Raw genomic sequence first — 22,290 nt, 5'->3', positions numbered from 1 at the left:
ACCCTTCAGGAACGAATGGTTGTTTTTTTCTCAAATAGGATCGGCGACTGCCCATAAGTAAGCCGATTGGACTAAATGAAAACCATAAGTTGGAATGTCAATGGATTGGGGAGTACTCAGGCAATAAGAAGGCTTTGGTTCACGCTGAAGCAACATTATCCTTAAATAGAGCACCTGTTGTTACTGAAAAGTGTAGTACTTTGAATTTACTTCGAAAATTGGGAAAGACTCAGACTCATCATTGGCTAGTTTGTTGGGATTTTAATGAAATCGTGTACTCGTTTGAGAAGAAGGGAGGGGTGCCAAGAGATGAGAAAAGAATGAAGGCTTTTCGAACAGTTCTTGACGAGTGTCGACTCTTGGATGTAGGATTCTTTGGGTTGTGGTTCACATGGGAAAAAGAAAACTTACCAGAAACAAACATAGGGGAAAGGCTTGACAGGGGGTCGCAAATACATAATGGTTTTCGATTTTCCCACGTGCTTGTATTCAACACTTACCCTACTCACATTCGGATAATTGTCCTTTGCTCATTTATACAGAATAAGGGCATAAGGAGAGAAGGAAGGCTCCTTTTCGGTTTAAGGCATGATGGTAATTAGAAGAAATATTTGAGAGGACGGTTAATGATATTTAGGGATCATATTCAGGGACGGTAATGGGTAAACTAGAAAGCTTAAGACAGGGATTAATTCAATGGGTGATTAAAATTTGTAAAGGAATGGTTGGGCTAAAAAAAGATCTAAGCATAAAATTGAAGAGTTTGTTAGAGGAGGATAGAAATGATGAGAATTTGGTTGAAATCATTGACACAAAGTTACATATCAATTTGAAAATTGATAAAGATGAGGCTTATTGGGAGCAAAGAGCGCGTGCTAATTGGCTTAAATTGGAGGATAGAAACACGACATTCTTCCATAATTGTGCTACTCAACGTAATAGATCTAATACTATAAGAAGCTTGCGGAACAAGGATGGGGAAGAAGTCAATGACATGGAAGAGATAGAGAAGATAACCAATTGCTTTTTTTCAAGAGTTGTTTACAACCGGATGGGTGAGCAATATGGAATCGGTCTTGCAAGGAATTGAGCATTGCATTTCTGAGAAAGCAAATTTGTAGCTTACAACGAAGTGCACTGCTGAAGAAATTTGGGTAGCATTGAAAGGAATGGGCTCCACAAAGGCTCCCGGTGATGACGACTTTCCAATGGTTTTCTTTTAGAAGTGTTGGCATATTATAGGTACAAAGGTAACTTCTTTCTATTTGGAAATCTTAAATTAAGGTAGAGATTTGGAGCTCTTAAATGTCACTAACATTGTGTTGATACCCAAAACCTCGCATCCTGCGGAAATGGAAAATTTTAGACCCATTAGTCTATGCAATGTTCTTTATAAGGTGATAGCTAAGGTGGTGGCTAATAGATTTTAGCATGTTTTGGATGCATTCGTTGATAGTGCATAGAGTGCCTTTATACCAAGACATTTAATCACTGATAATGTACTCGTGGCCTATGAAATAATGCATACATTGAAAAATAAACGAATTGGAATAAAAGGACAAGTGGCACTTAAGCTTGATATGAGCAAAGCACATGATAGGGTGGAGTAAGATTTCTTAAGGTTTATGATGGAGTGAATGGGTTTTGTGCAATCTTGGGTGGATTTCATTATGAAGTGTCTTACTTCGGTCTTTTATTCGATCATCTTAAATGGGGACAAAGGATAACGTTTTAAACCAACCATAGGGCTTCGTCAAGGGAATCCGCTCAACCCTTTCCTTTTTTATGATTTACAGTGGCATTGATGAGAGGGAAGATTAAAGGGGCCAAAGCAAGCAAGAGAGGCCCACAGATTTCTCATCTCTTCTTTGCAAATGATTGCATTTTATTTGGTGAGAGAACTGTTGATGGCTGTCGATTCCACCAATATAAACCTACACCTAATTTGCAAATTAAAGCAGTACAGGGAGTAGTGTCGATCCCACGAGATTGGTTTCTTGAAAATTGTTTATCTCGACAGATTTATGTGCAGGCGGTTGTCGTACTGCGATGTTTGGGGGGATAAAATATGGAACCTGAAATAAACACAAAAAAAAAAAACGTAAAAATTAAAAGATGAAATAAAAAAAACAACGAAGTAATCTGAAGAAAAATCAATTAAACTTAGCTCAGCCTTAAGCACGGGTTTTTCCGTTTTTGACCCGATCCTCGAAATTAGGTGAACTCCTCTTTTTCGATAAGCTAGTTATAGCTACCAAGGATGCCTCGGACACCAACTCTTCCTTGTGTAAATTAGTTACGGAACGTCCTATAACTAACCTTTATAGATCGAATAACCTTCGAAACGTTCGTGATTTAGAATTCTGGCAGCTTTGCGTTCTAGAAGAGCCTAGCTCGAACCAATGCCCTCAAACGTTTGGGACATTTAAATCCGGTTACTACTTCCATTGACGGAACCAAACAGCAATCCCCACTTGGAACGCCAATGTTTCACGGAAGACCAATTAGACAATCGATCCTTTCGGAATTCCAAGTGTACGTCTAGCCACACTAACTCAAATGACGTCTTTTTTGACTTAGTGTTATCTTGACTTTGTGAGTTGACGAAGTCATACTCTTAATCCGGAGAAATAATAAATATCGAAAGTTAGGAGTTAAACAGCTCGGGTTCGTAACTCACGGGTTTTTTTGACGGGGTTAACACCGACTTAAAACTGAAAGGAGTTTAGTGTGGCATGAATTTAATCATGCTTGAAGGTTGTGCATTGCGTTTTGGCTTTGTGTGAAGGATGATGGAATTTTGGAAAGGAAATGGGACTTGGATAGCAATTGACCCAATTGTGGAAAAGAAACAAAAATTGGAGATAAAACTACAAAATGCAACGTCAAATTGAAGAGAAAAGAAATGATATTCCAACTCTAAATTGAAAAAGGAAATACAAGAGAGAGAGTAATTCTATTCCAAGTAGAAGAAGGAATACAAATTAAAGGATGATTTTTCTAGGAAACTAAAAGCCCCTATTTATATACATAGGGTTACTAAAAATAGCCTATTCTAAATTAATAAAATAAAAATAAAAATAAATAAATAATAAAACTAAATAAAATAATAACTTCTATATTTATATTTTTACAAAATCAAAATTGATGTTAAATCTTTGGTTTTCCCATCTTTATGATTTGGCCCCAATTCAACGATCTGTCTTTCAATTTGGTCCCTTTTTGCTCGTTTTTGACCAATTGCATCCCTGACAAAATTAAATCATAAAAAACACCAATTAAGTAGGGATTAATTCAAAAATAAACCAAATTAAACACAAGAATTATGTAAATTAGTGTGTTTATCAACTCCCCCTACTTGGCTCATGCTTGCCCTCAAGCATGTTGTTCTTTCAAACATTAAATTTATTCTATAATTCATTAAAAATCGAACCTTTTTTTCCGCATACATAATCAATGTAAACAACTTAGGCAAAAATAAATAAATGCTCAAGATACAAAGTTCGAACATCAAGTGTCATAACATTGAAACATGCGGGCTAAATAATTTCACTAAATTGAGTTTGAATCCAATAAATTGCAAGACATTATTTAATTAACTATGCATTAGAGAAATAAAATTATTGACGTGGTCAAACCTTTTTACGCGAACTAGAATGACAACCCAAGTACCCTATCCCGGTTACTCAGCTCAAACCGTCTTAAATTTATTTATTTATTTTTTTTGAAAGCTCAGTTAGCGGAATGTTTATAAGTTATCGACTAGTCACTCGAACCTTTTTACGCGAGATAAGATGACAACCCAAGCACCTTACCCCGGTTACTCAATCCGGTCATATTTTCGAAACTTCACTCATAACTTAAACCTTAATTTACTCACTTATTTTTTAATGCACAAGCAAATATAATTTTCCAAACAATCAATTTATGAAAAAAAAATCTAGCTACATATATCTATTTTAAGACACAAATCTTGACTAACCTATATACTTGAACATTTTAATTCAAACTTTGCCCAATTGTCCAAATTAACTGAGTATGAGATTAAAGGCTCAATGTTTAAATAAATTTTCGAATGAACTTAATGTAAGATTTAACATATGCAAAAGAGCAAAAATCATGCATGTTTACCATCCATCCCCCTACTTAATCAATGATTGTCCTCAAGCATAGATTATATGAAATAAAAGTTAACAGTCCAAACAAAAAGAAAAAGTTAAGAGTACTGCCCATATATGTTAATGACGTGGTTGGTGTTGGGGGTAACGATTCTGCAGGATGTCGAGGATTGTGAAGACTTGGGTTTCTATCGTTTCAAGTCGAGCCTCGATTCAGCTTAAACGGGCCTCTATAGTTGGAGTCTGTTCCTCTTGTTCTCGAGTAGCGAAATGTGGGCGTTGGCGAAAAACCATATTCCCGTGTGTAGTCCGTGTACCTGGAGGAACAAAATAACACGCAGTAGGGGTGCCGGCAAGCAAACCCATAGAATCCAAACAATATTTATCTTGGCTGTCCATATGATATGCACATGTCAAGGAGGAGAAATCGATTTCAGAGGGAAAAAGTATAGAAGTTAAGTTCGTGATATACGACCCAAGTATTAAAGGACGATTACAACGTAAAACAGCATGAAATTTTTTTGCAAACTAATATCCTAAATTAACTTTATAACCGGAATGCATACACCACAAGAAAAACAATTCAATTTTCGTTAAAACAGCGGATGAATCGTTTTGTCCCGAAAAACTAAATGCCAAAAATCGGTGAATATATCTTAAGGCAGGTTCATGCACCAATAAGTCTTTTGTGGTTTTCAGATTATAAAGTTGATTAGAATTAGTTAACACACGGTAGGCATCCTGAGCATTAAAGTAGCTGGGAATGTCTAACAAAGCAGTATGATAGGATTCGGATTGAATATTGTCAGGGTCAACGAAACCCATGGAAATATTAAAATCAGATATCGACATTTGAAAGTCATTTCCAGGCAGACGAAAACAGATAATGGTTTGCGTTTCAATAGTCTGTAATGCACTAATATTGAAGCTAAATGTGGTGTAAAACTCATATATCAGCTCATAATATGCATCACAGGATATGTTTGCAAAAGAGCTCTAACCAATAGCATCAAAATAAGTAGTCACAGTATCATGAATATTTAGCATATTAAGAGTAGTGAAATCAATTTGTTTACGGACCGAGAGTGTGCATTGTCGAATGTCATCGTATCATGTGCGATGCTCTGTGGTCAAAAAATTTAAAAATCCTCGTAATCTTTTTCAGTGGGAACGGTGTTGGCACGACCTCGTCTATTACGCTGACTGTTTCGTGTTGGTAGAACATATTTGTTGGGCGAGGGTGGTTGACTTGAATTTTCAGCAGTGTCAGTACTGCTGTCTGGCGGTGTCTTTGGTTTACGTGTCTGTTGTCGACGACTTCGAGTGGTGGACGATCGTGTTTGGCGTTGACCGACACGTTCATTCGTGGTCGAAGGAGCCCTAACGTGGTCACGAGATGTCTGAGCCTCGTTCGAGTTACCTGCATGATATGTCAATAAAGGTAAATTAGATGGAGGGTTAAGGGTCGACCTCTCGGGACTATCGGAACTGCTGTCCGAAAGTTCTGGTTCGACAGGAGTCGAATGTTGTTGGCGTTATGTTCTTGTTGGTGGGGTTATTCGTATAGGAAATGGTGGAGGAGGTTCATCATCGTCGATATCGATGACAAGAGGAACGGAGAATTGGTGCCGACTCTAATTGAGTGAAATTGGGAAGTTGTCGGCCGTTTGGTTCCGAGTTCGAACCATGTTCTCAGTTGTAGCGTTAAAAATAGGCGTTTAAGACGGTTTTGACGGTGACGGATAGGAAAAGGAAAAAGAAAATGTAGAGTTGGGGCAGTCGACAGTGGCGCAGGGTGTTGATGGCCTTGCGACGGTGTAACCTTGGCGAAGATCGCAACGTCGGCGATGGGTTGTGACGGTGGTGGTCGGCGACATGGCTTGGTGTTGGTTGTAGGTTTTGGTTTTGGAGAAGATGAAGAAAATGGAGAAGCTGTTGGGAGATTAGGGATTTTGGGTGTTTAAAATTTTATTTTTGTTTATTTTTTATTTGTGTTATTTTAGGTTGGGTGGGGTAATTGGGTTAGGTGTTGGTTATTGAGCCAATCTTGGGTATTGGGTTTGGGTAGTTTGATTGGTTTGGGTTGATGATTTAATTGGGTTAGGTTGATGGATGTAGGTGTTGGTAGGTGATTTGGTAATTGGGTTCAAGGGAAATGGGTAATTGGACTTGGTTTTTGGGTATTTTGGTATGTGGGTAAATGGGTTTGGGTAGGAATTTTAGTGGATGTTGGTTTTTTATATATTTTTCACTATCACCAAATTAGCAAGTCATGCCCACGCTTCCATCTACTCGTCTTTCTTTTTTTTTACATGACCTCCATAGTGTTCCTGAAAATATCAAATTGACTGAGTTAAATAGAAATTAATTTATTTATTTACATCTTAATTTACTTAAACTAAAAAAATTAAATAAATGAGAATAAATGAAAATAAATTTGGATTGCCTCCTAAAAAGCGCTTTTGTTTAATGTCGTTAGCTCGATGACCTGTTATTCAAACTTTTGGCTCATCGAGAACAATCTCTTCAACTGTGTGTGTTTGAAAATTCTCGAAAAAGGGTTTTAGTCGTTGACCATTCACTTTAAAGCGCTTTCGTGTCTCTTCACTTTGAATTTCCACTGCACCATTCGAAAATAAATTAGTAATAATAAATGGTCCTATCCATTCGGATCGAAGCTTACCAGCGAAAATTTTTAAGGTGGAGTCGTATAGGAGAACTTTTGTCCTATTAAGAACTGCTTTCTAGTGATGAACTTGTCATGAAATGCCTTCGTCTTTTCTTTATAAACTCGAGCATTTTCATATGCATCGTTCCTAATTTCCTCGAGTTCTTGGATGTCTGATTTTCGAGATTTTCCCGTAGACTCCATTTCCATATTACACTGCTTAACTGCCCAAAAAGCCTTGTGCTCTAACTCGACCGGAAGATGGCACAGTTTACCGAAAATGAGTCGGTAAGATGACATGCCTATTGGTCCCTTGTAAGCTGTCCTATAAGCCCAACGTGCGTCATTCAGTCTCAAACCCCAATCCTTCCTGTTAGGTTTAACCGTCTTTTCCAGAATAGACTTGATCTCTCGATTTAACATTTCGGCTTGCCCATTTGTTTGTGGATGGTAAGCAGTGGCAATTCGTTGAGTCACTCCATATTTCTCCATAAGTGCACTTACGAGCTTATTGCAAAAATGAGTTCCTCTGTCACTAATTAATGCTCGTGGAGTGCTATACCTGGAAAAAATAGAACTTTTAAGAAAGTCAACTACGGTCTTAGCATTATCATTGCAAGTGACCTTCGTCTTTATCCACTTAGAGACATAATCAATAGCTAAGAGTATATAAAAATTATCGAAAGAAGAAACGAAGGGACCCATAAAGTTGATGCTCCACACATAAAAAATTTCACAAATATAAATAGGAGTAAGAGGCATCTCATTTCGACGACTAAGGTTGCCAACTCTTTGGCATTTTTCACAAGTTTTGCAGAATAAAAAGGCATCACGAAATATGTTTGGCCAAAATAATCCACATTCGAGAATTTTTTGTGTGGTGCGTTTAGGTCCAAAATGCCTCCCGTATGCATAAGAATGACAAAAAATTAAGATAAACTGTACCTCTGTTTCTGCTACACACCGTCGTATTACCTGATCCGAGCAATGCTTTCAAAGGTAAGGATCGTCCCAAATGTAATATCGCGCATCTTTTTTTATCTTATCTTTTTTAGACCTTGGTAAATCTGAAGGAACAGTACCTGTGACGAGGTAATTTACTATGTCTACATACCAAGGATAAACTGCATTTGCTGAAAACAGATTTTCATCTGGGAAGTTGTCGTTCAATGGTGTGTCGTCTACTAGAATCAGTAATCGACTCAGATGGTCAGCTACTAAGTTTTCACTTCCCTTTTTATCCCGGATTTCAAAATCGAACTCTTGTAGGAGTAGAATCCACCTGATCAGTCGGGATTTTGCCTCCTTCTTCCCTATTAAATATTTCAAAGCTGCATGATCAAAAAAGATAATTACCTTAGTTCCCAATAGGCAAGATCTAAATTTATCTAAAGCAAACACAACAGCTAATAATTCTTTCTCGGTGGTTGTGTAATTGCTTTGGGAAGCATCCAAAGTCTTCGAAGCATAGTAGATAACATGAGGCTCTTTCCCTATTCTTTAGCTAAGAACAGCTCCCACACTTTGGTCACTCGCATCACATATGATTTCGAATAAGAAGTTCCAATTTGGTGGTTGCACTATGGGAGCAGAGACCAATTTCTGCTTCAGCACATCAAATGCGTCTTTACAAGTCTGGTCAAATTCAAATTCCTTATCCTTTTGTAACAGACTGCAAAGTGGTCGCGCGTTTTTTGAGAAATCTTTCATGAATCATCTGTAAAATCCTGTATGGCCAAGAAACGAACGAACTTCCCTCACTGATGAGGGGTAAGGTAACGAGTTAATAATATCCGTTTTTGCCTTATCGACCTCGATTCCTTTCGAGGAAACTATATGACCCAAAATTAATCCTTTGTCAACCATGAAATGACATTTCTCATAATTTAAAACAAGATTAAATTCTAAGCATCTTTGCAATATCTTAGCAAGATTATTGAGACATTCGTTAAAAGAGTTACCGTATACCGTGAAGTCATCCATAAAAACTTCAATGATTTTCTAGACGTAATCAGAGAATATGCTCACCATGCATCTTTGAAAGGTGGCCGGAACATTACAGAGTCCAAACGGCATCCGTCTATACGCAAATGTTCCGAAGGGACACATGAAAGTCGTTTTGTCTTGATCCTTCGGAGCCATTGAAATCTGAAAAAAATCCTAAGTACCCATTGAGACAACAATAATAGGATTTACCGGCTAATTGCTTGAGCATTTGATTGATGAATGGGAGTGGAAAATGGTCTTTTCGGGTAGCTGCATTCAACTTTCTGTAATCGATGCAAACCTTTCATTTATTCTGGACTCGTGTAGGGACCAGCTCACCTAACGGGTTTCTCACTACTGTCACGTCACTTTTCTTGGGCACGACATGAACCGGGCTAACCCAATCACTGTCAGAAATAGGGTATATCATTCCAGCATCTAACAATTTCTGGACCTCCTTCTTTACTACCTGCATCATGGGTGGATTGAGGCACCTTTGAGCATCTCTCTTTGGTTTTGTGTTGTCTTCGATGGAAGTTTTGTGCATACAAGTGGATGGACTTAGCCCTTTTATGTCGGCTATCTTCTAACCAATAGCTTCCTTATAATTTCTCAGAACTCGAACTAGACTTTCCTCCTCGTCTTTGGTTAACTTGTTTGACACTAGCACCGGTAATGTGTCTTTCTCTCCCAAAAAGACGTACTTAAGGTGGTCCGGTAATGTTTTAAGCTCCAAGGTCGGTGGCTGCAAAACCGAGGGCAACATTTTAGTTTGAGAAGATAATAGTTCAAATTGGTTACCTTGGTTTGTCAACGAAGGTTGCGTTTCCAAGTGATTGACAATTTCTTGCAACGGATCTTCAATGATTGTGAATTCCTCGAGATGATGTAAAACATTCATGTCAATGTTTCTATAAAGGACAGTTTCCAACTCATCAAAGTCATGATATTCAGAATAAGATTGAGTTAAACAATCTAAAATATCGATGCTAGAAATATTTAATAGTGAGTTAGGATGACCCATGGTCTCGTAGACATTGAATTTCACGATTTCGCCATCAAACTCCATGGTCAGCGTCCCGCTTCGAACATCTGTTTTTGCGCTTGCGGTACTTAGGAACGGCCTTCCAAGCAAAATGTCAGACGAATTAGTAGAATTATCATCTTCCATATTAATAATGTAGAAATCTAAAGGGAAAACTAATTCATTAACTTTAATAAGGACGTCTTCAAGTAGCACTTCGGGATAGACGACTGACCTGTCCGCCAACTGGATTATTACTCTTGTCTCTTTTAAAGTACCGGCGTTAGTCAGCTTATAAATAGAATAAGGCATAACATTAATGGAAGCCCCTAAATTACACATGGCTTTCTTAATGCCTACATTACCTATCTCACAGGAAATAGCAAACATACATTGGTTCTTATTTTTGGGCGGAACTTTCTTTTGCAGTACTGCGGAGACATTTTCTCTTACATTTACTCTTTCGTTACCTATTAACCTCCTTTTGCTAGTACACAACTCCTTAAGGAATTTTGCATAACGAGGGATTTGTTTGATAGCGTCGAGTAAATGAATATTTACCTCCACCTTCCTGAATGTCTCGAGGATTTCTTTTTCCTCTTTCTCTTTCTTATTCTTTACAAGCCTCATTGGAAAGGGAGGTGGCATCACAACTGGTCTCTGAATTTCTGATTCTGGCCTGGCTGTTGGATCAGAGATCTGCTTTTCCCGTTCCTTGTCTTGCCCATGACTTTTGGCTGGAACTGTTTCTAGAACCTTTCTGCTACGAAGAGTTATTGCACTGGCATTCTGCCGAGGGTTCGGCTCTGTCTGGGAAGGTAATTTTCCTTGAGACTCCAAGTGATTAACTACCATCGAGAGTTTACTAACTTGATTAGTTAACTCTTGTATTGATGTGTCTGTCCTCTATTGATATTTTGCAGCATCAGCAGCAAGTCTTTCCACAACAACTTCTAGAGATGTGCTCGGTTTGTGTTGTTATAGTGGTTGTAGAGGCCTCGGTTAGTATGATGGATTATATCGGGATTAACTCTGTAATTCAGGTTGGGATGATCCTTCCATCCGAGATTGTAGGTGTTGGAAAAAAGATCATAGCATCTTTGCGGAGGTCCCAGAAAATCTCCGACAGCATCAACATGTGCCGTTGAATTGTCGTTAAGGATTGGACACAAATCTGTCGTGTGTTCAGACGTAGTACAAATTCCACATAGTTGGGTCAGACTCTTCTTTTCTGTAAGCAAAGATTGAATAACATTCGTAAGCTTATCCAATTAATCTTCTAAAGATGAAACGTTTATCCCATTAACCAGTCTTGTCGGTTCCAAATTCGGCCGATACTGTTGAGAATTTACCGTCATGGTGGATATTAGTTCTCTTGCCCTTTGAGGGGTCATATTGACAAGCGCCCCTCCACTAGCAGCGTCAATCATCTTCATTTCCATAGGGAGCAAACCCTCGTAGAAATATTGAAGAAGTGATTGTTCGGTCAACCTATGTTGAGGACAACTTGCACACAGTTTTTTGTATCATTCCCAATAGTCGTAGAGCAATTTACTTTCTATTTGGTGAATTCCCACTATGTCCCTCCTAAGCTTAGCTGCTCGTGACGCTGGGAAGAATCTGTCAAGAAATACACGAGATAAGTCATCCCACGTTATGATAAAATCGGGGGGTAAGTAAAATAACAATTCTTTTGCTGTATCAACTAAAGAAAAAAAAAAGGCCCGAAGTTTGATTTCATCTTCAGGTACTCCCTGGGGTTTTATGTTTGAGCAGACCATGTGGAATTCTCTCAAGTGAGTGTGTGGATTTTCGTTCTTCAAGCCTCGAAAAGTGGGCAAAAGGTGAATCAAGCCCGACTTCAATTCGAAAGGGGTTCCTCCGGTTGGATAGTTGATGCATAACGATGTTTGCTCGTTGGGAGCAGCGGCTAGTTGACGAATGGTTCGATTTGCCATCCTTTCTGATTCACCGAGTTGCCTTTTGTTTCAAAGAGTGGTTCGGTCTCAGGTTCAACCTCTTCGACTCGTTTCCCACGTCGAATTGCCTCTGCACGAATTACTTCGCTCAACTTTTCAACGTCGGATTCTAGTATCCCTTGTCCTAGCTCAACTCCTGCTTTACTTGTACGTTTAAGAGCTTCTGTCTCTTTTCGTAGTGCTCACACCGATTTCTCGATCTCTGGGTCGTATTCGAGATCTACTGATGAAGATCTGGTCATGAAGACGATTTAAACAATTGTAAGTGTTGCCAGTCCCCGTCAACGGCGCCAAAACTGACGGCTGTCGATTCCACCAATATAAACCTACACCTAATTTGCAAATTAAAACAGTATAGGGAGTAGGGTCGATCCCATAGAGACTGGTTTATTGAAAATTGTTTATCTCTCGATCAGATTTATGTCTGGATAGTTATCGTGCCCGCGATGTTTGGGGGGATAAAATATGAAACCTGAAATAAACACAAAAAAAACGTAAAAAGTAAAAGATTAAATAAAAAACAACGAAGTAATCTGAAGAAAAATCAATTAAACTTAGCTCAACCTTAAGTACGGGTTTTTTCTGTCTTTGACCCGATCCTCGAAATTAGGTGAACTACTCTTTTCCGATAAGCGAGTTATAGCTACCAAGGACGCATCGGACACCAACTCTTCCTTGTGTAAATTAGTGATGGAACGTTCTATAACTAACCTTTACCGATCGAACAACCTACAAAACATTTGTGATTTAGAACTCCGGCAGCTTTGCATTCTAGAAGAGCCTAGCTCGAACCAATGCCCTCAAACATTTGGGACATTTAAATCCGGTTACTTCTTCCCTTGACGGAACCAAACAACAATCTCCACTTGGCACGCCAATGTGTTCACGGAAGACCAATTAGACAATCGATCCTTTCGGAATTCCAACTGTACGTCTAGCCACACTAACTCAAACGACGTCCTTTTTGACTTAGTGTTGTCTTGACTTTGTGAGTTGACGAAGTCATACTCTTAATCCGGAAAAATAATAAATATCGAAAGTTGGGAGTTAAATAGCTCGGGTTCGTAACTCACGGGTTTTTTTGACGTGGTTAACACCAACTTAAAACTGAAAGGAGTTTAGTGTGGCATGAATTTAATCATGCTTGAAGGTTATGGATTGCGTTTTGGCTTTGTGTGAAGGATGATGGAATTTTGGAAAAGAAAAGGGACTTGGATAGCAATTGACCCAATTGTAGAAAAGAAATAAAAATTGGAGACAAAGCTACAAAATGCAACGTCAAATTGAAGAGAAAAGAAATCATATTCCAACTCCAAATTGAAAAAGGAAATACAAGAGAGAGAGTAATTCTATTCCAAGTAGAAGAAGGAATACAAATTAAAGGATGATTTTTTTAGGAAACTAAAAACCCCTATTTATATACATAGGGTTACTAAAAATAGCCTATTCTAAGTTAATAAAATAAAAATAAAAATAAATAAATAATAAAACTAAATAAAATAATATCTTCTATTTTTAGATTTTTACAAACTCAAAATTGATGTTAAATCCTTGGCCTTCCCATATTTATGATTTGGCCCTAACTCAATAATTTGTCTTTCAATTTGGTTTCTTTTTGCTTGTTTTTGACCAATTGCATCTCTGACAAAATTAAATCATAAAAAACACCAATTAAGCAAGGATTAATTCAGAAATAAACCAAATTAAACACAAGAATTATGTAAATTAGTGTGTTTATCAACTGTCTTGGGAGCTCAGAAGATAAAGGAGAGTTGTGTTCTGGATAGTGTGTGAACTTTGAAAAATCCATAGTATTTTTTAGTACTAATACTTTGGAGGCTAACAGACATTTTTTTACGAGATTGTTGGGGGTGAGGAGCTCGAATGATGTTGAGAAATATCTTATCTTCCTAATTTGGTAAGTAAGAAAAAGAAGGCCTCCTTTCAAAGTTTAAAGGATTGAATTCGACTGAAAATTAATAGATGGAGTTTGTGGTTCTTATCACAAGGGGGTAAGAAAGTCTTTATTAAATCGGTTTTGCAAGTGATCCCTACTTATTCCATGATGTACTTTCTTTTACCAAAAACTTTATATGGAGAAACGGAAGCTATAATTGCTAGGTATTGGTGATAGAAAAGGCATGCGTGCAAAAGAATTCATTGGTGTAGCTGGGATAAAATGTACGAATTAAAATTGGACGGTGGGTTGGGTTTTAGGAATTTAACGAAATTTAATGTGGCCTTACGGTGTCTTATTAATCGGCCTGACTCATTATAAGCGCAAGTTCTAAAAGTCAAATAGTATCCCTCTACCAGTTTCTTACAGGCAGAGCTAGGGTGCACACCATCGTATATGTAAAAAAGTATTTAGGTGGCAAAAGGTTTCCTTAATGACGGTCTGGGTTGAAGGGTTTGTACGGGGAAAAGCATATTAATCAACAAGGATGCGTAGCTACTCGGGACAACAAATTACAGATTACATAATCAAATTAACAATGCAAACTTATCTACTATTCTGTGTTTAATTGATAGTGCTAGTAGAGTATGGAAGGAGGAGATTATTCGCAATACCTTTTAAGACGAATGATGCGGACAGAATCCTGCAGATTCCACTTGCGAGGGATGAGCATGTTGAATGGTAATATGGTGCGGTGAGCCCTCGGGTATGTTCTTGACAAAAAGCACCTATAAACTATTATAGACTCAGAGCATTACCTCTAATTTTAATGATTTACAGATTACAACAAAATAATTCTACAAACAATTGTGGGATTTACAACTGCCCAATAAAATTAAGATAATGATATAGAGAGTGTTTCATCCCCACAATGTTTAACTTATATGCCAAAATATTGACTCAAAACAACCCCAGGTGTAACGTGGGAATTGAGACTTTATGGCATGTCTTTGGCCAATGTCCTGTTTCAGTAGAAATATGGCAAATTTTAAACTTTGAATGGATAATTCTAAGGCAACAGACGGATTGTTTTGAATGGCTTACCTAGGTATTTGGAAGTTGCACGAAGTCCTAACAGCGCTTTTTTGGTTGTGGCTTGTGGTCGATTTGGTTAGACAAAAATAGGAATCTGCATGAAGGGAAAACCCATTCAGGAAAAAGAGTAGCTAATTTCACCAAAAACTACATTCGTGACCTTTGTTGGTGAGAAGGAGAATTGGAAATCACCTGGAGGACAGATTATTAAAATCAACTTTGATGCCTCGTTCGACTGCCAGGGTTTTAAGTCGGCTTCGAGGATTGTGGTACGAAACGCGAAAGGAGAAGTTCTGGTCTCTAAGTCTTGTTTGCACACGGCGGTTGGCACGACCTTTGATGCAGAAGCCCTTGCCTATTTCGAAGCCGTGCTCACAGGGATCGAGTTGGGTTTAATAGATGTAATAGTGGAAGGGGATTCCAGATCCATCATTAACAAATGCAAAACAAGATTAGTGGATAAATCATAAATTAGCGCTTGCATTAGAAACATTCAAAAGGAAAATGAAAGTTTTCGGTCATTAGTTTTCCATTTTGCTTCCAGGTAAGCTAATTAGTTAGACCATAACCTAGCCACGATGAGTCTAAAAAAGAGAGAAATGATTTACCTGGTGGGTTGTGTTCTTAGATATGCTCAACAGCAAATGGAGATGGAACGACCAATAGAACCAAATTCATCAAATAAGAGTTTGAAATGGTGAACTGGGACTTGAGAGGTCCCATTTCTTTGATTTGGTCACAATACTCTCGGGCTTTTAGATCCGACAAGTCAAAAGGAAATATTGAAAAGAGGAAAGTTGAGGACAGATCATTAATGACATACTGGGTTTTCTAGGCATTTATTTTGTTATTTTAATATGTTTCAAGATTTTTCTTTTTCGGCCTTTTTGATGTTTGGGCTCCCGTGTTGGTTTTTGGGTCGGTGGTCTTTGACTCTGTTAAGCTTTTTCCTTTGTTTGGTTTTGTTTTACTGCAATAATAATATCCCAATTTGATTTCAAAAAATAAAAAATTATTTTATGTTTATATATACTATTATTATAATGTTATATTTTTAGTTACATTATTATTAATTAAATATTCTTTTATTTCAAAATGTAATAACAATAAATGGAAGAGTAAAAAATTATGAAAATAAAATATAAAAATAATTTTAAATTTGCGAATAATGCAATTACTTATAACGTGTTTTAATCTCCCACGTGCTCTTTCTTTAGACCTCAAAGCGCCGTCGTTTTCTAAACTAACCTTGTCTTTCGAAAAACACTTTTCAACCGCCGTTGACAAATTGTCAACTGCTCTCTACTTAATCACTTTCCCATCGATCGCCACGTGTCCATATAAAATCATCACAAGCTTTTTCTAGCGAGTACAAATTGCAATACTGTAATCGCTCTGCCTCAATTCGCGTGAATCCCCCCAACTAACAAATATTTTTTAATAAAATAATTTCTCAACCTTTCCTTTTAATTCCATCTCCACCCAAACCAAAAGCTTTATCCGATCTTTAGGGTTTTCTTCTTATTATCTATTTGAATTCTCTCAAGAAAGCCCTAAACACCTCGGATCAGGTAACTTTTCCCCTTTTTTTCTTGTTAAAGTTGAACTTTTTATCTTCATCCGGTTGATCTAAAACATTTGTTTCTGGGTTTTGTCTGTATCGTCAAATTTTCTTTTAATTTCCGTTCTAATTGTTTATAATTACTTCTGTTTGGGAATTGCTTTTGCTTGAATAAAAGGACAAAATTTAGGATTCAAAGTTACTTTCTTTTTGGAGTGTATTATTTATTTAACTGTTTTGTTTTCTTTGAGGAAGTCGAAGATTGATAGGGAATTCGAACCTTAGACTTTAATCTTAATTTGGAGTGGTAGTGCACCTTAAGTCGAGTCTGGGTTATTGGCTTTTTGCAAACAAATAATGCTTGTTTTCGAATTAGCCTATGGTTTTGATTTTATAATGATTATATGCATGTAGTTTCAATTTTCCTTTTGAGGGGTTTCTAAGGCTTTTGTTTGTTCTTTTCAATCTATTGATGAAATTTTTTTGAAAATCTTTGTATTGGTTGCCCTAAATCATAATAGAATTTGCCATTAACTATTCTTATTCTTGGTGGTATAATTATATGAAGCCGAATCTGATGTGGGTATCGTGTTACATGTTTAGGTCTCAGCTTGTGGTTGTTAAGCCTATTTGATCAACTAAGTTTCATGTCTGATCTCGACGTCCAGATTCCTACTGCCTTTGGTATGCTTGGATCCTAACTTCCTCACTTATGCTATTTATCTATCTGTCATCATTTTTGGGTTTAACTTGTTTTATGTAATTATTGTGCTAGATCCCTTTGCTGATGCAAATGCTGAGGACTCAGGTGCCGGTGCAAAGGAGTATGTGCACATTCGTATTCAGCAACGCAACGGTAGGAAAAGCTTGACGACTGTCCAAGGGTTGAAGAAAGAATTCAGCTACAACAAGATACTCAAAGACCTCAAGAAGGAGTTTTGCTGCAATGGTACTGTGGTCCAGGACCCTGAATTAGGGCAGGTGTGTTTATAATCCTCTAGATATTGTTAACCTTGTTGATATCCATTATCGGTGCCTGGTGGTTAAGATTGTTATATTGCTCTTTATATCTAGGTTATTCAACTCCAAGGTGACCAGCGCAAGAATGTCTCAACCTTCCTTGTTCAGGTAATTGTTAGTGCTTTCTAATGAACATCTAATCCATTTTAGTGTTTGAGATCCTAATCTTCGTTGCCTTTGTTTTTCCGACCAGGCTGGCATTGTGAAGAAGGAAAACATCAAAATCCATGGTTTCTAAATTGCATCTGCTTATGGTTTTCTGCTAAGTCACCTGTGCCTCGTGTCAATGCAGGAAACACAACTTGATTACAACTTGATTAGAATCTATATAGTGTTATGTTTTCTTTATGTTGGTTTGATAAAAAACAAATGCAACTCTTATTTATTGTGTTTTTCAGTTCATTGGATGCTGTATTGTTTGATGATTATGAAATTTATGGAAGTTTGGTTCTTTATAATTCAAAGTTAAAACAAGTGTTGTTTTAGATATCGAATTATTTTTCTCCATTTAGTTTAGGGTTAATTTGGTTACATGTGAAGAAGCTTCAAGATTATTTGAGTACTTGGTGGTATGGATGTTTGAGACAATGATTTCTCTTCTTTTATTATTACATAAAAGAATGGTCAACAAAGTGACCAATTTTACTCTCACCTCTCTCAGTATGAACTCACTCTTTCAAACAGTTCCCCTCTATTGGAGAACTGTAAAACACTCACATAACTCACCAGTAATTCAAGTATTTACAAAATGTTCCTAATCATGAACAAAATTGTGCTTACTCGATGTCAACTACGGAGTGTATAGTGCAGTGAGCTGATGATCAGTACTTGCCTTCCCTTTCGAGGACGGTGTCTGGGAGGTCCACTAATATCTGCATAGACCAACAGTAGCTTTTTTGCTGCCTTCCAAGTTGATTCTGCTGGAAAAGGGAGTCTTGTTTGCTTCCTATATCGGCAGACTATATACACAGGAAGCTCTTCTTTTTAAGTGAGGAAGTCCAACAACAATTTGGTTCTTTTTCATATAGAGCACATCACTATGATGGAAATGCTCAAGCCGTTTGTGCCAGGGCACTGTATCGCTCTCTTGTTGTGGCAACTCACGCATCTTCCCCTTCTCAACCAATTGTCCAATACGCAGGCACAAGTAAAACGTAAAAAATGAGGTTTAAACCATATACCCTTTTGGTTTTCCATGGCTACTATTCTTTTGCCTTTCACTAGAAGATACTGACGGTTTCCAATTCTTGATCATTTGTCATGTGGTTTGTACAGCCACTATCCGCCAGCCAACTCTCAAAGGTGCTTCTACTTGCAAAACATGCTGCAACAAACAGTTGCCCCTCCGGGTATTGCTCAGCTGCTGCACTTGACGAATAGGATCGATTTTTTTGGTTTTTGCTGTTGTTAGTCTTTTTAACCTTTTTCTTGTTCTTCTTTCTGTTTCCTGAGTAATCAAAAGACTAACAACAGCAACTACCAAAGAAATGGATCCTATTCAACAAATTGTTGAAAAGATTTTGATTACGGTTCCTGAAAGACATGAAGCTACAATTTCTTCCTTGGAGAATTTTAAAGATTTGTCGAGCAGAGCTACTAACCGAAGAAACTGTTGGTAGAAAGAAACACTCAGGTAACAAGAGAATTCTATAAAGTTTGAAATGAAATTTTGTTGCAACTGCATATCCTAGGCGGTGACAAAACTTAGTCTTAGTGGTAACAATTTCATCACCTTACCTTTGTCAATTACTCGACTTTCCGAGCATAAATATTTTAAGGTTGTGCTTCACTTGAAGCAGTTGCATATCCATCAAAAGTATGCAATGCAGTGCATTGGGCAAGTATCAGTGGTATTCACTGCTACAACTTGGCTGAGAACATCAATGCACTTAAGGTTGGTTAGTATCTCTTGTCTCCATCACAAAACCCGATACTAGATTATTTATGGTGTTAGTTACTAAACAACCCGAGTTTTCTTTTGCAGGTATTTACAAATTCAAGACTGAAGTTTGATGTTATGGTACCTGGAAGTGGAATCCCGGAATGGTTTAGTCGCCAATCAGTTGACTCTTCAATCAAGGTACAACTTCCTCACAATATTCATAATGATAGTCAATGAATGGGAGTTACTTTATGCTGCATTTTTGTCAATGACGATGATTCGAGGGATGAAGACATTGAGTGTAAAGCTAGAAATTTTTGAAACCTGGTTGTGATGGAGCTGTTTTTCATGGAAGAATTCTTCGACGTGTGGATTATAGTGGATTTGATTTAGGTGAATATAACCAGATCATAATCAAGGACCCCGGATATGTTATATCCATCTTCCTTGGAGGATAAATGCGGTGAAAAAATGTTCCTTCTCCAATCAATTTTGTGTTTGGATTGAGAGATCCAACATGGCTACTATTTCTAAACTACTTACTACTCTTATGTCTTGTTCCTATCAGGCGAACCAACCTTGGATCAACATAAGTTGAGCCCACCATGCTAAGATTACCGTAGTTCTAGACTAGAAACCACGATAACCAAATCTCTTGAATGTGAATACAATGTCCCATCATACAACAAACCCTGTTCATAGTCATGTGTTCGAATGAAAAGTTGAGGTTAATATCTCCTTCAATCCCAAGTTTCTCATATATTGATCCTCACAAAAAGTATAAATGACAATAACATCAATTGTCTTTTTAGTCAATAGGAGAAACAATCTAAAGCAAGAAGAAAACAAACCAATGCATACATAATCGAATTACATCACATGCATGCATGTACCAATTGTTCACAAGTGAACAACAGTCACATTATATTCAACTATGGCATCTCCATTCTTATAAAGCCAAACTGTCTTTGCCAAAGCATAACCACGAGCGAACCGAAAAATTCCGCTACCTCCGACAATCGGCATTTCCCTCACGGTATCAAGGACTGCATTCCGGCCAAGAATGCTGATTGCACTTCCATTGTAGATTCCCTCTGAGAAAGCAAAATTCATGACCATAAGCAACCCAAAATCATTTTGAGAAGCGAAAGCATAAATCCCTTGAGCTCTTCCCACAAGTTTTGAAGTAGGCTTAGGCTTCTCTGTCAATGGATCATCCACCATGAAAGTGGTACCAAATGATGTAGCTGTCTTGTTTGGTAGCCTGATAATTTGCATGGCTGTAGGGTGTTTTCCATCTACAATATCATGGAAGTAAAACGCAGACGGTTGACTTTCTCCATGCGTTTTGTGGACATATTAATGGATTGCCTCGAGAACTCTCCATTGATTTAAATGAAGAATGCTGAGAAGAGGGTGAAGAACAATATGAAGAGAGTTTGAGCTGCGAAGGAAGCCATTTCTGTTTAAAATCTCAGCTGCAATGCAAGATGAATTTCCCAACCAGGGCATTTATAGGGTAAGGAAATGAAAATATAATATGAAAAATATAGTTAAATTTGTCTCCTCTGTTTCTAATTTTGTTTTCTTATTGTTTTTGTGAAGAAATGATTACTTGTGGCCGGCCTTGACAGTTCATTTACATGAATCCAGAGGAAGAAATGCGAGCAATGATCATCATTATTGTGGTAGCCGTTTATTGAAGCAAGCAATAATTAATTGATAAAAAGACCTCTCCAGTCCCTTTCAATTCCAAAATTGAGCAAATTGGTCCCTCTTAAAAAACCAAAGCAATTTAATCCTGTCAATTTCGAAGGTAAGCAACTAAGGATAATTAGCCACAACGTTAATATTCTCCATCAATTGTACATGATTTTGAATAGTATAATAATAAATTTAGCCTTCAAAGTTTACACATTTGAGCTATTGTCTTAATTTATCAAATTTGTCCTGCACAATTTGTGTAAATGTGTAAATGTGTAAATGTTGAGGTTGAATTTGTTGAATTTTTTTAGAATTAGTGCCACAATGGAAAAATATGTAAACATCAAAGGCTAAATTTGTTACTATCCCAATAAAAATTAAGTACAATTGATGGAACCCGTGATTAATTGTCCTTAGCTGCTCACTTTCGAAATTGACAAGGACTAAATTATTCCAAATTTTTTAAGAAGACCAACTACTCAATTTTGAAATTAAAAGGGACTGAATTAATCTTTTTCCCTAATTAAGAGGAAGCATAAAAAAATGTGATAAAAAAGCAAATAATGATGCACTTTGATCTTAATTAACCAATTATTTGATCTTCAACATTGTACTATATATAATATATAGTGTTTAATTGAGTCTAGTGATAGTTAAATCATTATATGCTAGAAACAAAACAACTACAATTACTTTAAGCTGCAGGGACTTGGATTCAAAGTCTTCATTTTGGTAATAATTTATATACTTTTCTACTTTCTGTTTCTGAGAAGGGCTTTCATTGATTTTAGAATGTGGTTTGCATATTCATATACATATACCATGCTTGCTTCCATCACAAGCAAAGGCCTCAAACTTTACTAATCTATATAATAATTGTAGGCACTCAATTTTGCCCGAGTCCAGAAATAAGTCCAAAAACAAAAATAATAAACCAAAAAAAAAAAGACGAAGTCTAAGTTCAGTCCAGTGCTACAAATATAATTTGGCCTGATCGGAATGGCCCATTACTTGAAAAGATTTAAGGTCTATATAATAGCTTGACTCATATGGAAATATAATCTTCAATGATATGCAATCTTAGATATGATATAGTCTTAGATATGATTGCAATCTTAGATATGATATGCAATCTTAGAAGATATGATTTTGTAATCTTAGAGATTTAATTTGTAGATACCTTTTAATCTTAACCGTTGATGTAATTGATCTGTACCGTTGGATTTGAGGAGGTTCAACTATAAATAGAGGCCTCTCCCTTCATTGTAAAGACACTGAAGTTTTGGAAAACAATAAAAATTTTTGAGAGTTTTCACTCAAATTTCTCTCCCTCTTATGTTCTTATTTTCTACGGTT

The 22,290-nt window shown here is 37.1% G+C and overlaps 2 protein-coding genes, 1 long non-coding RNA gene and 1 pseudogene across 3 annotated transcripts; 1 reads left to right on the top strand and 3 right to left on the bottom strand.

The window, feature by feature from the left end:
• Window positions 1-9,704: 9,704 nt before the first annotated feature.
• LOC128279316 (uncharacterized) lies at window positions 9,705-12,500 on the bottom strand. The gene is made up of 3 exons (XM_053022254.1): window positions 12,340-12,500; window positions 9,986-12,247; window positions 9,705-9,896 (listed from the first exon to the last, which is right to left on the bottom strand). The coding sequence occupies exons 2-3, from the start codon at window positions 10,649-10,651 to the stop codon at window positions 9,831-9,833; spliced, it is 732 nt and encodes a 243-aa protein (XP_052878214.1). The 5' UTR covers window positions 10,652-12,247; window positions 12,340-12,500; the 3' UTR covers window positions 9,705-9,830.
• A 520-nt stretch (window positions 12,501-13,020) lies between these two features.
• Window positions 13,021-15,598, bottom strand: LOC108473727 (uncharacterized). The gene is made up of 4 exons (XR_001869800.2): window positions 14,960-15,598; window positions 14,777-14,861; window positions 14,347-14,694; window positions 13,021-13,416 (listed from the first exon to the last, which is right to left on the bottom strand). It is a non-coding gene; the product is annotated as an uncharacterized LOC108473727 (long non-coding RNA).
• Window positions 15,599-16,180: 582 nt separating this feature from the next.
• LOC108472430 (protein translation factor SUI1 homolog 2-like) lies at window positions 16,181-17,822 on the top strand. Its single transcript, XM_017773949.2, has 5 exons — window positions 16,181-16,338; window positions 16,932-17,012; window positions 17,104-17,309; window positions 17,403-17,456; window positions 17,542-17,822. The coding sequence occupies exons 2-5, from the start codon at window positions 16,976-16,978 to the stop codon at window positions 17,584-17,586; spliced, it is 342 nt and encodes a 113-aa protein (XP_017629438.1). The 5' UTR covers window positions 16,181-16,338; window positions 16,932-16,975; the 3' UTR covers window positions 17,587-17,822.
• A 2,220-nt stretch (window positions 17,823-20,042) lies between these two features.
• LOC128284282 (dirigent protein 22-like) lies at window positions 20,043-20,690 on the bottom strand (annotated as a pseudogene).
• Between the last annotated feature and the right edge of the window lie 1,600 nt (window positions 20,691-22,290).

Source organism: Gossypium arboreum, chromosome 11, assembly GCF_025698485.1.
Source record: "Gossypium arboreum isolate Shixiya-1 chromosome 11, ASM2569848v2, whole genome shotgun sequence".
Taxonomy (NCBI): Eukaryota; Viridiplantae; Streptophyta; class Magnoliopsida; order Malvales; family Malvaceae; genus Gossypium; species Gossypium arboreum.
This window is presented reverse-complemented; position numbering and strand designations above follow the sequence as displayed.

Bases quoted from the DNA above. Each gene is read 5' to 3' on its own strand.
- LOC128279316 (XM_053022254.1), bottom strand. From the start codon at position 10,651: ATGGTAGTTAATCACTTGGAGTCTCAAGGAAAATTACCTTCCCAGACA. The intron at 9,897-9,985 runs GTTAATGAATTA...TTTGCTTGGAAG, and splicing joins TTGAAGACGTCCTTATTAAA to GCCGTTCCTAAGTACCGCAA.
- LOC108472430 (XM_017773949.2), top strand. From the start codon at position 16,976: ATGTCTGATCTCGACGTCCAGATTCCTACTGCCTTTG. The intron at 17,013-17,103 runs GTATGCTTGGAT...TTATTGTGCTAG, and splicing joins CCAGATTCCTACTGCCTTTG to ATCCCTTTGCTGATGCAAAT. The intron at 17,457-17,541 runs GTAATTGTTAGT...TTTTCCGACCAG, and splicing joins TCTCAACCTTCCTTGTTCAG to GCTGGCATTGTGAAGAAGGA.